At 48.5% G+C, this 15,284-nt stretch overlaps 1 protein-coding gene across 1 annotated transcript in view; it reads left to right on the top strand.

Moving 5' to 3' along the window:
• ano8b (anoctamin 8b) overlaps positions 1-10,855 on the top strand; it is a 23,805-nt gene extending 12,950 nt beyond the window's left edge. The window contains exons 9-19 of the mRNA XM_079740532.1: positions 427-579; positions 1,759-1,885; positions 2,684-2,739; positions 3,057-3,131; positions 3,982-4,229; positions 5,013-5,175; positions 6,309-6,647; positions 7,180-7,371; positions 7,817-7,948; positions 8,703-8,813; positions 9,149-10,855. Coding sequence (XP_079596658.1) covers positions 427-579; positions 1,759-1,885; positions 2,684-2,739; positions 3,057-3,131; positions 3,982-4,229; positions 5,013-5,175; positions 6,309-6,647; positions 7,180-7,371; positions 7,817-7,948; positions 8,703-8,813; positions 9,149-9,874 — 2,322 coding nt within the window. The 3' untranslated portion in view covers positions 9,875-10,855. The remainder of the gene's footprint in view (positions 1-426; positions 580-1,758; positions 1,886-2,683; positions 2,740-3,056; positions 3,132-3,981; positions 4,230-5,012; positions 5,176-6,308; positions 6,648-7,179; positions 7,372-7,816; positions 7,949-8,702; positions 8,814-9,148) is intronic.
• Positions 10,856-15,284: the final 4,429 nt, after the last annotated feature.

Here is a 15,284-nt window from a genome sequence, read left to right as displayed (position 1 = left end):
TCTCCTCTCATTTCCCCTCCTCTCCTCTCCCCTTCTCTCCTCTCCTCGTCCTCCTCTCCTCTCTCCTCTCCTCTCTTCTCCCTTCCACTCCTCCTCTCTCCTCTAATGATGCCCTACAGCGCTATTGTCTCTTCCTCCTCTCGCTATCTCTCCCTTCTCTCTCCTTCTCTCCTCTCTTGTTGTCTCCTCTCCTCTCCCCTACTCTCCTCTCTTGTTGTCTCCTCTCCTCTCCCCTTCCCTCTCCTCTTGTTGTCTCCTCTCCTCTTCTCTCCTCTCCCGTCCTCTCCTCTTAATAATGTCCTACAGTGCTTTAGTCGCACACGCCTTCTTACAGATCTTATTCCGTGTGTGTGTGTGTGTCTCTGTGTGTGTGTGTGTGTGCCTGCTTGTCTCCCTGTGTACACACACACACTCCCACCCACCCAGGGGGTGAAGCGCTGCAGCCCCATCACCGGCTGTGAGGAGTACTTCTACCCCCCGTGGCGGCGGCTGGTGTTCAGGTGGCTGGTCAGCCTGCCCGTCTGCCTGCTCTGCCTCTGCGTCGTCTTCCTGGCCATGCTGGTCTGCTTCGAGCTGCAGGTCAGACCCCCACCCCGTGGACCCTCTAGCATGGTCACTTAGCTTAGCATAGACCAGCATTACTCATTGCGCGGCTCGCAAGCCACATGCGGCTCGCCAAGCCTCTATTTGCGGCTCGCATGGCGGTAAAAATATACAGTGATATGATCATGCAGTGAATACAGATATTTAAAAAAACAATACAAACAATTATTTAAAAAAGAAATCAACAGCGGCATTAAAAGGTGGAAATATAGCCTTGTCTAGAAAATATTTTTAAACTTGCTCGGCTCTACGCTGACAGCGGCGGTTTTCCTGCATAACAAGAGAGAATGTCCTCTTTGGATGGACTTATTCTTATTAACTTATTCTTCAATAGCTTCCATGTTATGTGACCCAGTGTCTCCACATTATTCCAGAAAATAGCACACAGTCACACAAGTCTTAATTTTCCTCTCAAAGTGCACCAGATTGATGCATTCCAGGTTAAAAGGTACCAAATTTTCTTCCGGGGGAGCATGCCCCCGGACCCCGCTAAGGACCGGGTTCCCTCCACAGTTTCACAAAATTCTGTGGGAAACACTGCTTCAGGGAGGACATATTATTAAGCAGGCATACTTATTTATGACTGGATTTATAGCTGGCATAGACGCTTTGAGCCGTAGCTTAGCATAGACGATGGTGGACATTTCTTCCTCTCCTCTCCTCTCTTGTCCTCTCCCCTCCTTTTCGTGTTTAGTAATCGTTTCAATAATGATGCCTTCCGCTGTTATTGCTTGGTGTCATCAGGAAAATACGATATCAATTTTCAATCCAGTGAAAGGGTAGTAATTACTAATAACGTTTAAACTATTACATTATTAAAGCTTTAAGATGTGAGCCTTGTAAAGATAAGGTCAGACAGAAAATACATTCTCCCTCTTGGCTGGCTTGGCTTTAATGAATTTCACTACAATAAAAGCTCTTAAGTCCTACCCACAGCACCTTTTTAAAAACAATGTTAAACTTCCAGAGGAGAGTATTGGGTAATGAATGCCTGACTAATGATCAGATCAAATTGCTATCTCTCTGTACCCCACTAGGCAGTACCGATAAACTCGGTTTCGGTCTGGTGCCTCAGTAATCAGAGAGGTCACGTGATCCCTGGCGTGCTGTAGATTAAACGGGCCCTTGACCAAACCCCTTCTTGTTTTCCTGCAGGAGTTTGTGATGGGGATCAAAGAAATGCCACGGCTAGCCCGCTTCATCCCCAAGATCATGCTGGCCATCACTGTGAGCGCGTGTGACGAAGTGTACAGGAAGATAGCCTTCTGGCTCAACGACATGGGTGAGCAACGACGGGAGCTCTGACGCTTCATTCATTACAGGTGACATATTATGCCACCAGGTGGGAGTGTGATTAGCCGTTGCAAGCCGTTTTGGAAATCGGCCTCTTCTGACATCACAAGTGGCCGTGTCCACCTAGATGTATGACAGGTAGATGAGCAACGTTTGCTACAGTACACTGGGGAGGCTGGTAGACTATCCAGCACACATCTAGGTGGACACGCCCACTTGTGATGTCAGAAGAGCGAGATTGGTCCCCTGACACACCTGGTGGCATGTCAGGGGACCTTTAACAATGGTCGTCTACGGACACAACCACACTCAGAACCCCCAGGACCGAGCTCCGGACCTGGGGAAACAGGGCCGTCTCAGTGGCCACACCCTCCCTATGGAACTCCCTTTCCCAACCCCATCAGACAGGCTAGCACCCTCCCTTCATTTAAACTGGCCCTCAAAACCCACCTCCTTTAAGACTGCTGTCCTCACATAACCTCCTTCCCTTCTCACCCCTTCCTCCTTTTTTAAAATCTTTTTACTAATATACGTTTTTATTAAATAATTTTGTGATCCCTCTGTAAAGCGTCTTTTAGTATTTAGAAAAGCGCTGTACAAATCGAACGTATTCTTCTTCTTATTATTATTATTATTAATCCACAACAAGAAAGAACATCGTTCTCGGAGCATAAGGCGATACCATAGGTCATTCTTTATCAGCCGTAAAAGTACTGTCGGGAGAAAGGGCAGGTGGTGGATGTGATGCAGGGAGACGCTTGATGCTGATGTGACTGCGTTCCTACAGAAAACTACAGACTCCAGAGTGCCTATGAGAAACATCTCATCATCAAAATGGTTCTTGTGAGTGTTCACCTATCACATATTCAACTGCAACTATTGAAATATTAAGTGCTATAAAAAGCTTACGTTTGTTTTCTCACTAACAAAAGAACTGACCACATTCTCTGTCTCTCTCTCTCTCTGTCTCTGTTCCTCTCTCTCTCTCTAACTCTCTCTCTGTCTCTCTCTCTCTCACTCTCTCCCTCTAATTCTCTTGCTCTCTCTAACTCTCTCTCTCTCTAACTCTCTCTCTGCCTCTCTGTCTCTCTGTTCCTCTCTCTCTGTCTCTCTGTTCCTCTCTGTCTCTCTGTTCCTCTCTCTGTCTCCCTCTCTCGCAGTTCCAGTTTGTAAATTCTTATCTTAGCCTTTTCTACATCGGGTTCTACCTCAAAGACATGGAGCGTCTGAAAGAGGTAGGAGACACAGAGCATTGGAGCGCTCACTGTACAGTCTGTACTCTCTGTTTCTGCGTGCACCACCGTCCCATCCATCCATTCATCCATCCGTCCTTGATTTCATTCATTAATATTCATGTCTGCACCATGTTTGTCTTTGGTCTGTTTCGTCTCTTTCTGCATGCGTAGGGAGGGATGGATGGATTGAGCCACACAATTGTGTCATGTTTTTCGGCAGAATTTACGTCTGTCTGTGTGTGTTTAAGTCAGAATCACTGCTTTATGGCTATATGCCGATGCAGTCTGTTCCCTGATGTAGGGATACTTGGTGAAGCTTTAATTTAATGAATGACAGTTTCCATAGCATAGTATAGCGTAGCATAGGATAGTATGGCATCGAATAGATGAATCATATTATAGGGATACTGGATGGGGCACCCTCTTCGCTTCATCTAAAATATAATTGTGGATTCTTTGTCTGCTTGCTATTTTTTCTTTCTAGTGTCAGTTGTTCTCCATTTCCTGTGCTTCGGCGTTCAGTTGTTTGCAATCCAATTTTGTATTGGATTGCATTCATGGCTCTCTCTCATTCTACCTCTGACTCTCTGCCTGACTGTCTGTCTCTGTCTGTCTCTCTCTCTCTCTCTCTTTCTCTCTCCCCTTTCTTTGTCTCTCTCTCTGTCTCTCTGTTTGACCGTCTGTTTCTCTGTCTCTTTGCCTGACTCTCTCTCTCTCTCTCTCTCTCTCTCTCTCTCTCTCTCTCTCTCTCTCTCTCTCTCTCTCTCTCTCTCTCTCTCTCTCTCTCTCTCTCTCTCTCTCTCTCTCTCTCTCTCTCTCTCTCTCTCTCTCTCTCTTCCCCCCCCTTCAGATGCTGGCCACCCTGCTCATCATCCGCCAGTTCCTCCAGAACGTGAAGGAGGTGCTGCAGCCTTACTTGTACGAGCGCCAGAAGCTGTACGACCTCACCCCCCGGGCCCTGTGGGAGCTCTTCTCCTCAGCGCTGCTCAAGTACGCCCGGCTGGCCGCAGGAAAGCCCCAGGCTTCTCCCAGCGACCAGGCCGCACTGGGCCCCGGCCTCAGAGGCACAAGAGCGGGCCAGGGACAAGCAGAAAGAAGGTGAAATACGAATAAATAATAATAAAAAATATATATATATATTATTTAAATAATATAATAGTAAATATATATGTATTGACTTCCAGGCAAGGTACAACTATGTCATTGGCATTGTTGTTGTTTTTTTGTTATTTACAATTCGCCGCCCGTTGACACAGAAAACATCTCAAGAGATTTTATACTGTTCTTTTTTCTTTTGATTCAGTGGGCAAAGTTTGAGGTTTTCAATACCTTCTTCCCGGAACGTTATATAAAAAATGTACTGTAATGTTAACAATGTTAACAATGTAACACAACGTTCTCCAACTCAAAAGCGTGGGGCATGAAAACTTTTTGTATTCCGTAGGCGGCACAGAGGAGACGAGAGACAGTGTCTCCGTTCTTTGATTAGATCGAGGGAAACAAGTCCCTGAGGCCACGCTCAGGACTGGATGTCATTAAAGACTCCTTCAGTCTCCACAGGGTTGGGAAAACCTGCTTTTAGCTTTGAAACCCCTCAGCTGTGGAACCATGTGCAGAGCTGTCTACAGCCTCACATGTCTGAGTCACTCAGTTTACAGAGATGATCTCTACGTTAAATTGCATGTTATTTGTAGCGTTAGAATTCAATTGTTTGTTTATTTCCTACGTATCGTTGTGTGTCTTTGAGGAAATGTCAGAACAACAGGCTCTCTTCTAAAAGACGAATCTGAGCGAGAATTCCTGTTTTCGAAGCAAGGCTCGTAGAATCCTTCCTGTTTTGAACGGATCTGCCTTGCGCGGGGGGGTGTGTGGTCCTGGCAGGGAGAAGAAGTGTCTGAACGGGGGCTGCGGGGTCCCGGACGAGGAGGAGGGCGGCACGGAGAGGGACGAGGCGGACAGCGGGCGCTTCAGCGAGGGCGAGACGGAGGAGGAGAGCCTGATGGACTGCGGGCTGAAGCTCAGGAAGGTCAGCTTCATCGAGAAGGTGAGCGCCCGCCGCACTGACACACGCTGGTCTGTCGTAGGGCCGGGGCGATTCATCGAAACTTTGATCGCGATTTCGATTTCAGCGTCAAGCGATCACAAAATGAACATGATTGAATTTTTCGAATTTTTTTATTTAATTTATTTTTGAAAAATATTTATTTTTAGAAATATTTTTCATAGAAAGGGCAGAACAGCTGGATACATATCTGTACATTATTTTAGATTGGAACATCTTTTTAACCATTTTGTGTATTTTTTTAAGGCGAAATTTCAAAGTTTTTTTTGGGAGAGACATAAGAATAAAGAATAAACACAACAAGTTTTCAAACTCAAAAATAATCGTTTGAATAATCGTGATTTCAATATTGACCAAAATAATCGGGATTATGATTTTTCCCATCATCGAGCAGCCCTAGTCTGCCGTCTGGCGTGGGTCTGGGGGACTCACACTCCCTCTGCTGTTTGATTCCAGGTCCTTCTTCGACCAGTTCGCTCGTTTTATATCATTATGCGTGTGGTACAGAGGAACTTTGACTCGTACAGTTCCCTTAAAGGATCTGCGTCTCTCCACCTTCCCTGGCTCCCCTCCTCGTCTTTCCTCTCCTCTCCCTGTCTCTCCTCTCGAACGTTGTTGCACTGATACTTCAGGCTCTGGTTTTGGGCGTTTCTTTTCAGTAGTGCTGTCTGAATGGGTTTGCAATCACAAAAGGTTCTCGCGTATCACCAGCTACGAATGTGCACCAGGGGAAGGCGAGCCCAACCCAAGCACAGCTCGGGGATTAGTCTGCGACTCTAGTTAAACACTGCTGTCTGCGTAGCAGAGTTGTACAACGAAGCGTAAGCCGAGAGTACGAAGGTATTATTGGTGCTAAACGCCTGTGGCAGTTGAATTTGTAGTTGTGTAAAATAAAACTAGAAACTCACACGTGTGCCATTCAATTTGAAGACACAGAGAAAAATGCTTTCGCAGTTGTAAACTTGTAAAACCTATTCACAAATTAAGACCTCATGCGCTCACAATATCGCGACAGTTGCTGCAGTGAATTTGGCGCGAAACCCACAAGGCCCCGGACTCCCCCTTTTAGGAAGGGTGCAGTCCCGCCCCTTACCTGCCGGCTCCTCCCCCTCCAGGTGGACCGGCGGGCCTGCGGCGGCCCCCCCATCGACGACAGCTTCCTGGAGGAGGGCAGCCCCACCATGGTGGAGCAGGGCATGGCCTCCGTCTTCCAGATGTGCGACGACGACGACGACAACGGCGTCCACGACATCAAGGAGTCGCACCACGCCGGGGGGGGCGGGGCCGAAGGGGGCGGGGCCGAAGGGGGCGGGGCGCGGCAGAGGAAGCAGGGGCGGGGCCCGGAGAGGGCGGAGCCGAGGGCCAAGCGGGAGTCGTGGATCGACCCCCCGGAGGAGCGGGAGAACAAGACGCTGACGCAGGCGGAGGTGGAGAGCTGCATGCAGACCTACGAGGTAGGGGGCCCGGGCGCGGCCAGCAGACTGCGGGGCGTGCAGCCGGGCTGTTTTCAAACTCCTCGTTGCAACTGTCAAATCGTGCACGCGGGAGCCTTAAAGGGGGGATATCAAGCCGCCGTGTCACTGAAACAGAGGGAAAAGGCAGGCTTTCAAACGGCTTGTAGCGGCTAATCACACTCACACCTGGTGGCATGATGTCATAATATCACCCCTTTCAAGGAACCCTCGTTGCGTTCAGTCAATGAAACGCCCATATCCGTATAACATTTAGGGCATTTAGCAGATGCTTTTATCCAAAGCGACTTACAACGGTTACTTCTCATGTTCACACACCGACGGCCACGCAGGGCGACAGCCAGCTCGTCGGGGGCAGTCGGGGGGAGGCGTCTTGCTCAGGGACACCTCGACACTCGCCAGGAAGCGGACTAGCATCTTTCCAGTTACCAGCCCTACCCGCTCTGCCTCCTGAGCTAAGCCGACTCCTCCGAAATCCCCCCCCTGTAAATTGTGTGTTCCTCCCTCCTCTCAGGACACGTTCGGGGACTACCAGGAGATGTTCGTCCAGTTCGGCTACGTAGTGCTGTTCTCCTCGGCCTTCCCGCTGGCCGCCCTGTGCGCGCTCATCAACAACATCATCGAGATCCGCAGCGACGCCTTCAAGCTCTGCAGCGGCCTGCAGCGGCCCTTCGGACAGAGGGTGGAGTGCATCGGCCAATGGCAGGTCAGACGCACGGGGGTCAGGGTTCTGGTTGGCCGATGTGTGAGTCAGACACACTGGGGGGGGGTCAGGGATCTGATTGGCGGATTCCGGGTGACCTCGTGCCATCGGGTCACTCGCAGAATGTGTTCTTGTGACGGGTTGTGTGTCCGACGACAGGGAGAGACGAGGGGAATTGTTATTGAGGGGAGATAGCTTGCAGCCCCGCTGGCTCCTCCCCCAAGCCTTACATGGACTTCCTCCCTTAACGAGGCAAGATGTCTCCTTTCAATAACGATTCCCCTCACCCCTCCCGGTATTCTGCCACAGTGGATGAATTGAGCTGAAGGAAAGTAAAAAATAACTTAAAAGTTACAAAAATAAAACAAAGGGTACACAAGTTGTGCAATTTTATTTGACTGATTTAAACGTAAGGTTTGACTGAGCTGCTTCTTCTCTCTCCTCGCAGTCAGCCATGGAGGCCATGGGTCTGATCGCCATCATCGTCAACTGTTACCTGATTGGACAGTGCGGCCAGCTCCAGCGCCTCTTCCCCTGGCTCAGCCCCGAGATGGCCATCATCTCCATCGTCATCCTGGAGGTATACCACCCACCCCATACCAGTCCCTCTTCAATCCGCCCTATAGAGTCGTAGTTTGGCACACGTAAATACATTGAGCTTTGCCTGTCCGTGAGATGGTAGTTGTGCTAGACTGCTCTGTCATCCACTTAATTGTATTCACATCTCAGAGACAAAGGAGGATTATGAGTCAGTAGTGTAGGCTTTGGGAGCTCACTGTACCTTTTTGTTTCTTGAAGAGCCAGTGAACCCACTGTTTCAGCTGTGATTCAAACACAGAGATTTCAATAAACTGGGTACTTATTTCAGCAACAGTTATGCAATGACATAGAATACCTTCTATGTCATCATATAAGACAAATGACCACAAAAAGAAAACAGTTTTCGGTTCACTGGCTCTTTAAGGCAATTCCATATTCACAGTACTCTGACCGCCAAATGAGAAATACACACAACCGTAGGCAAATGTAGATCAACGTAATGCCCTGCATTAAGGCTCCTTCATCCAAAGCAACAGAACAGGTTTACGTTTGCTTGTAATACTATTAGCCCTAGTAGCGCACAGAGCTCAAAATAACCCTTTAAACGGTGGAGGAGGCGTTGCTATATGTGGACACAGGTGGACAGCCTGAAGCTCTGTCCTGGCCTGGTAATGCAGTCAGGCCTGGGAGAGAGATCATGTTGTGACCCAAATCCAGTTTTGGGTTACAACATCATAACAAATGGGTTTGATGTCTCCGTTTCATTCTGAATCCTCTCCTCTCTCCCTGTGTAGCACTTTGCGGTCCTGCTGAAGTACATCATCCACGTGTCCATCCCTGATATTCCCAACTGGGTGGAGGAGGAGATGGCCAAACTGGAGTACCAGCGCAGAGAGGCCTTCAAGGTAAACCAGCGGACCTCACACCTCACTGATCAAACCTAGCCCCGCGTTACGTGTTGATGTGTCTATGTAGTGTTTTGTTATGAAGTACGAAGGCTCATTTCTTAATTTCCATATGAACGTAACGAGTTTATTCAGATTGGCATCGACACATTCTTAAAACTGTGAAAACATTGAAACAAATGTACAAAATAAGGCCAGCCAAAATACTCACACACACAAATCCTGTTTTAACTGCTGGGATATCCGTTCATACGTTCACCGCCTGTGGTGATTGGACGAGGATCTGCCCCCCCCCCCCCAAGCTCCTGATTGGCCGTCCTCTCCTGTCGTTGCAGAAGCACGAGCGGCAGGCTCAGCAGCACTACCAGCAGCTGCAGCGGCGCAAGCGCGAGGAGGAGGAGCGGCAGCGGCAGGCGGAGCACGCCGCCCGCCGCGAGAGGGAGCGCGGCGAGGGCAAGGGGGGGGACGGCGCCTCCGGGGGGGACCACCACCACGACAAGTCCCACGGCAGCAAGGCCCGCTCCTCCGGCGGGGGCGGTGGAGGTGGAGGAGGAGGAGGAGGGAGCGGCGACAAGCCCAAGCGGCCCAGCTCGCTGCTGGCCAACAACAACGTGATGAAGCTCAAGCAGATCATGCCGCTGCAGGGCAAGTTCTCGTCGGGGGCCGGGGCCCGCTCGCCCCAGTCGCCCACGGGCAACGAGCCCAAGCTGCCGGGCTTCCTGAGCTTCAAGTTCCTCAAGTCGCCCGAGAACAGGAAGGAGGTCGCCGCCGCCACGACGTCGTCCTCTTCGTCGTCCACCTCTTCCTCGGTGGCCGGGAGCGGCTCCCAGGAGCGCTCCCAGTCGCCCAGCAAGGCCTTCAACCCCGGGAAACTCTTTAACTTCGGGAAGACGGAGGGCGGGGCCTGTGTGAACGGGGGCTCCTCCTCCTCCGACGGCGGCGGCGGCCGGCTGCCGTCCCGGGCGGACTTGAACGGCGTGCCGGACGAGATCCCGGCGCCGGGGTGCAACGGGGGGCCCGAGAACGGCCCCCCCTCCTCCGACCCGGACCACAAAGCCTAGGAGGAACCCGGGTTCAAGGTCCCGTCCGCGTCGGAGCAGCGAGGAGCTTACTGTGAAAAGGAGGAGACACGCGACCCCGCGCCGGATCAGGGGCGTGCCCGCGCCCGGGCAGCTGAACCACGACGAGGGAAGGGGGCTAGGAGGGAAGGAGAGGAAAGACGGTTCAGCTGCGGTGGAATGCTGTTATTTTCCTTTTTTTGGCTGATGGACAAAAACACACACGAGTCGTCCCGGGAAAAAAAGACATAAGCCCTGCTGTCATGCCCCCAAACGCACACGAGGAACACACACGCATGCACGCACTCACACGACACACATGCACGCACATACAGAGTGACACACACGCACATAGACACACTCACATAGACACACACGTCTGCAATACATAAAGAAATGCATGAGCTGCGTTTCGGATCTTTTAAAGCCTTTAAAGCGCCGAGAGCTGTGCTTCTTGGTTTTCTGGGGGGTCAAACATGTTAAGTGTGTCTGTGGCGCCGCCACTAGACTTTGACTAGAGTGAAGGGAGAACAGGAAGGAAACGCAGGTTAAATCAGCTAACACGGAGCACTGCTAGCTCAAATTAAACCGATTATAATTAGATACTATCAGTCTCATTTTTAACGTTGAGGGAATCCTGGACCCTTCACTTTTATACTTAAGTGTAAATTTAGGACAAGCAATATCAATCTGCGTTTTAATCCCAAACTGTTCTGCAAAATTTGATCAATCATCACAAACCCCCAAACCATAACAAGGTTGGCTTTTTAACCATTCTTTAGGAGTTCTAGTTTACTTTGAAGGTACTAGCTTCCTCAACAGCACCACATCCAAGCATCACAAACCCTCATTCATATCAAGAGGCAATATCAGAGTTCTCCTGACAGGGCTGGGGAGATAAACCACTTCATAGAGTACTCTGTCGTTTCAAATCAATAGGCAGAAGGATGGGGCGGGGGGGTCGAGGCCGGGAAGATTTCCTCATCAGGGCCTGTGGGCCTGGCTTTGAGTGAAACCTTCCGATGAACGTGTGTGTGTGTGTGTTTGTATGTACGGGGGGGTGGGGGGGGGGGTAACATTTGCACTAAATCCAAAAACCCTGCTCAGTAGAACCCCATCTTTCTGCGGGGGGGGGGGGGGGGGGGGGGGGGGGTCATAGCATTATGCAAGAGTTTATTTAAACCGTCATTACACAGACAATGCTGTTGACAAAGCGTTTTTTAATTTTACGATTGTAGCTCTGATTTACTTTGAACTACATTTTTATACATATCGTTTCCTGTATTCCTTGCAATGTATGGGGTTACTTTCTCTCTCTTCTTTTTACCAAAACAGTGCTTTTTTTTATATTTTTTTCAGTAAAGTGAACTATACAGAATAATGTGTTCATGTCATTGGATATAAATGCGGTATATGAACTATCATTTAGTCACTACCTTACCACTAGTTCGGTTCCGTAGTGTCTCCACCAGGAGGGGCAATAGAGCTGCAAATTAATCGTTGCCCGGCAAAATGTTTCGTCCAATCAGTTGATGGGGTTTAAGATGCGTAAAACCCCAGCGTCTCTATGAATGAAATGCAGTGGTGAGGGGACACACACACACACACACACACACACACACACACACACACACACACACACACACACACACACACACACACACACACACACACACACACACACACACACACACACACACAGAGGGGCTGTTGCACTAAGTTTAGCAACGGAATTGTAAACTATGCATCTCCTGACCCTCGCCTCTGACAGACTTCTTTGCAATAACACGGTTGTCGTATGGGACTTCACTGTCCTACTCATGTCTAGGGTAGCGGTAGCAGTCCTGTTTCTCTACGATGCCTAGTTACAGTACCTGTATCGATGTGTTCCCTTGATGGTTTCCATCTGTGTTACTGGTTGATCATCATTGGGGAAGGCACAGACCTATGGTTCAAAAGATGAGGGAAAGCCCTTGAATTAACATCCAGCTGCATAAACATTCACCCATCTCTCTCCCTCTGTTTCTTAATGGGGGCTTTGGTGAACACAGAGTCAATCAACATGTTCTGCTCCATTACACCCCCTTCCTCTATCAGATGTTTGTCTCTTCAGCTTTGCAGCCAAACTTCACAATATCGAAGTTGTCTAACATCATTTAACACAGTGAGGCAAAAAGTTTTCAATGCAATAAGGGAAAAAATGGCTTTCGTTTATCGTCTTGTTTTTTCTACATTCGAAAGTCATTGTCATGATTGTATATTGGATAGAGCGAGCGCCTCTCCATCTCAACCTCCCTGTCATGTAGGACCCATCTCCCCGATCACAGACTGCCCAGTGTGACTGTCGTGGCTGAGCTTAGGACTTTGAGCAGGACTGGTCAATAACATCGTTCATTCCTACAGCCTTCGCCCTCTTCGGTTAGGTTACAATGTGATCATTGTTATTCCAACGGGGACGATTGACCCAAGACGTTAGGAAGATAATAAGCGTTCTCAGTCACTGTCTCGGCCTCGGGGCACGGTGCTCTAACGCGTGACCCTACTCCCGTCACAAAGACATAACCTTCAAAAGCTAGTTTAGACTAAACTGACACCGCCCTACCCCCCCTAAAACCCTCTACTCTGCAGAGGTCTCTGTGTTGACGGCTGAGAACCACCGCGAGGGGCCGTCCCTGGATTCAATATCAGCCGTTTCTGTTTTCTGATCGTTTGTGTGTGACCGCGGTGCGCGCGCTCCGCTTACCTTCGGAGCCGGTGGGGTGGAGGCAGTGGGTGGGGGTCCTGGGAGCCTGTTTGGGGGTGCTGTGTGTCGAGGTGGGACGCGGCCCGCGGCGGTTTGGCGGCCGTTGGGAGCTGAAGACGTCCGCAGGAAAGCAGCGCTTACGAAATCCTATCATATGCTCTTCCAATGTACCACTGTACAAAAAAAACTTTTCAAGATATGATTCTGGGAAATTGGATTATTTATTTCTGTTAATTTATTTTGTCATATTTTTGTAAGACATGAGAAATAGATAATAAAATAATTTCAAAATGTATGACTTTAAAAGACTGTTCTATCCCTTGCAAATATGGACACACTTTCTCTATTATAGACGGAAGTTAAATCTCAGGAAAATTTCCAAACCTTCCATTAAGACGTATGGGAAATGTATAACTGGTTGTCAATCATTCAGTGACCATTGGCATACGTTGTAGATTGTGTGCTTTAATGATTTGTCAATTCCTGAACTTGATTCTACTTGAACTTGTTGGTCAGTAACAAGATGCTAAACACTTTCCTGGGATTTATATTCAGTCTAAACAAGGTTATTAATATTTAATTTGAGATATTGTATCTATAAAGTTGGATTTGTACTGTACATCAAGTTATGTGGAAAAAACGCCTTCATTATAACAATTACATCATCTTAGGCGAATCACCAGTGTCGCTCGTAACACTGCCGTAATTACCGTAATGCGTGTCACTCAAAGCACAAATTATGAGTCTGCTCTTCACGCACCGTGGCACGTAGAGAGCAGACCCATAATGAGTGTTCTGAGCGACACGGGTTTAATATACGATGATGCGTCAAAGAAAAGGGGTCAATCGCGCTTTAACTCTTAAGTGGTAATTCTTCAGGCCAATTCTTAATTCATAGTAATTTCCAAAGTACTTAAGTAAATTGATTCGGCTATTAATGTAACACACGCACACACACACACACACACCAGGGGGTATTCTCACCACAGTATCACCAGACGCCTCCCTCCTACTCAGACTGTGTAGAAGCAGTGGTGCTCCGCGGGTGCCTTCAACTTCGGCGCGATGAGGAGGATTCAGCAGTGGTAGGAGAACGCGGTCTAAGATCAGTACAAGGGTTACCTGTCCATACGTGATGGAGGAATGTCAGCTGGACGCAAATGGTTGCGACGACCTGTGCGTTATCCCAGTATTAAAGTAGCCTATTCAACACATTTGCGAAAAACACATTTGACAATGACTTTGAACCAAAACATGCTCCAAGATCTTGACAAATTAAAAAATTCATAAAAATCAATTTCATCAACAATTCCAAGCTCAACTTTCCATGGAACTTTCTGCCCCTTTGCAACTGTAGGTAATGAAAATAAATACATGACCATCAATTGAATTTCAATCCATATTTATTGCTGCAAAGCTAAAAGGAATACGTCCATTCCTAGTAAATAACATGAGGCACAGCCTAAGGTTTCGCAGAACAGTAACGAAGAAGCAGAAGCCTGACATGGTTCTAGGCTTTAGGATCAGACACGTGTTTATATTGCATGGTAAGGAGGATGAGAAACCACAGCGCTGACCCACATCGCAGCGTCTACGGCTGTAAGACAGGAGAGGTGGCGTCGCAGTACATTTGCTGGGCAGTGTTACTTAGATTAGAAAAAGAGGGTTGTACCGTCTGTTTGTGGCATCAATTAGTGCACTCAAATGCACTAATTCTTCATTGATGCACTCCAGGGCGATTCCTATTGTGATACCCTTAAACGGCCGGGATCCACTGATCTACTGTAACCCTGACTCCCCCAGGTCAGACTCCGGGACAGAGGCTGCCTGCCAACAGATGGGGAATCAGCCTCTTTGATTAACCGGGGCATGTATACAGATGTGTAATCACTGTGCACTTGCCCTGTCTGAAGAGCTGAGTAGAGAATGACAGCAGACAGCCGCCATAAGACGCTGGCCCGGGGAACAGCCCATTGCAAAATCTTTGAAATGACTTGCCGGTAATAAAACACAAAGCATTGCCAGGAATGTCCACGGGCTTGAAACGTTTGACATAGAAGGCAGAAACAATGTTGTTTAACTTGAGAAACTACTTCTGGCTCTGGCCCTTATTCATCTGTTCTCATGAATCCTCCCTCCCAATCTCAACTCTGACCCTAACATGGGTTCTTAAGTTTCAACCACCTGTGCAGTGCCTCATTGTGCAATCTGAGATTCAGATTCAGCGTCACTGAAACTTTAATGCTAAAAGAAAACGGGTGGAGAACTGAAGAAATTAATCTGTTAGACCACGCACCTTTGGAGGAACCTCAGCCCGTCCCCACTTGTGTTAAGACATGAGTTAAAAGGGGGCCCGCTCCAGAATTCATCCAAAATCCCGAAACAAAACATTGACCGAAGGAAAACGTAGATGCATATTTCATATTCCAAGTTTAAAATAATAAAACGCAAACGAGCAATCTCTAATGTCGTGTGCCGTTCTTCACAGTGCAATCTTGGGTCTTTTATATTGAATGGTAAGGATATCTGTTGCAGTGCCCCCCTCCCTCCACAAGGTGGGGCACCGGGGCTGGCAGGAAGCTCAGAGCCAAACACCGATAGCCTCAATCAGATGAAAAAGCTAAAAGCACCTCAATTCAAAAATTCTCTTTCCAGTAATGTTTGACAGTA

Source organism: Pollachius pollachius, assembly GCF_949987615.1.
Source record: "Pollachius pollachius genome assembly, chromosome: 7".
Taxonomy (NCBI): domain Eukaryota; kingdom Metazoa; phylum Chordata; class Actinopteri; order Gadiformes; family Gadidae; genus Pollachius; species Pollachius pollachius.
This window is presented reverse-complemented; position numbering and strand designations above follow the sequence as displayed.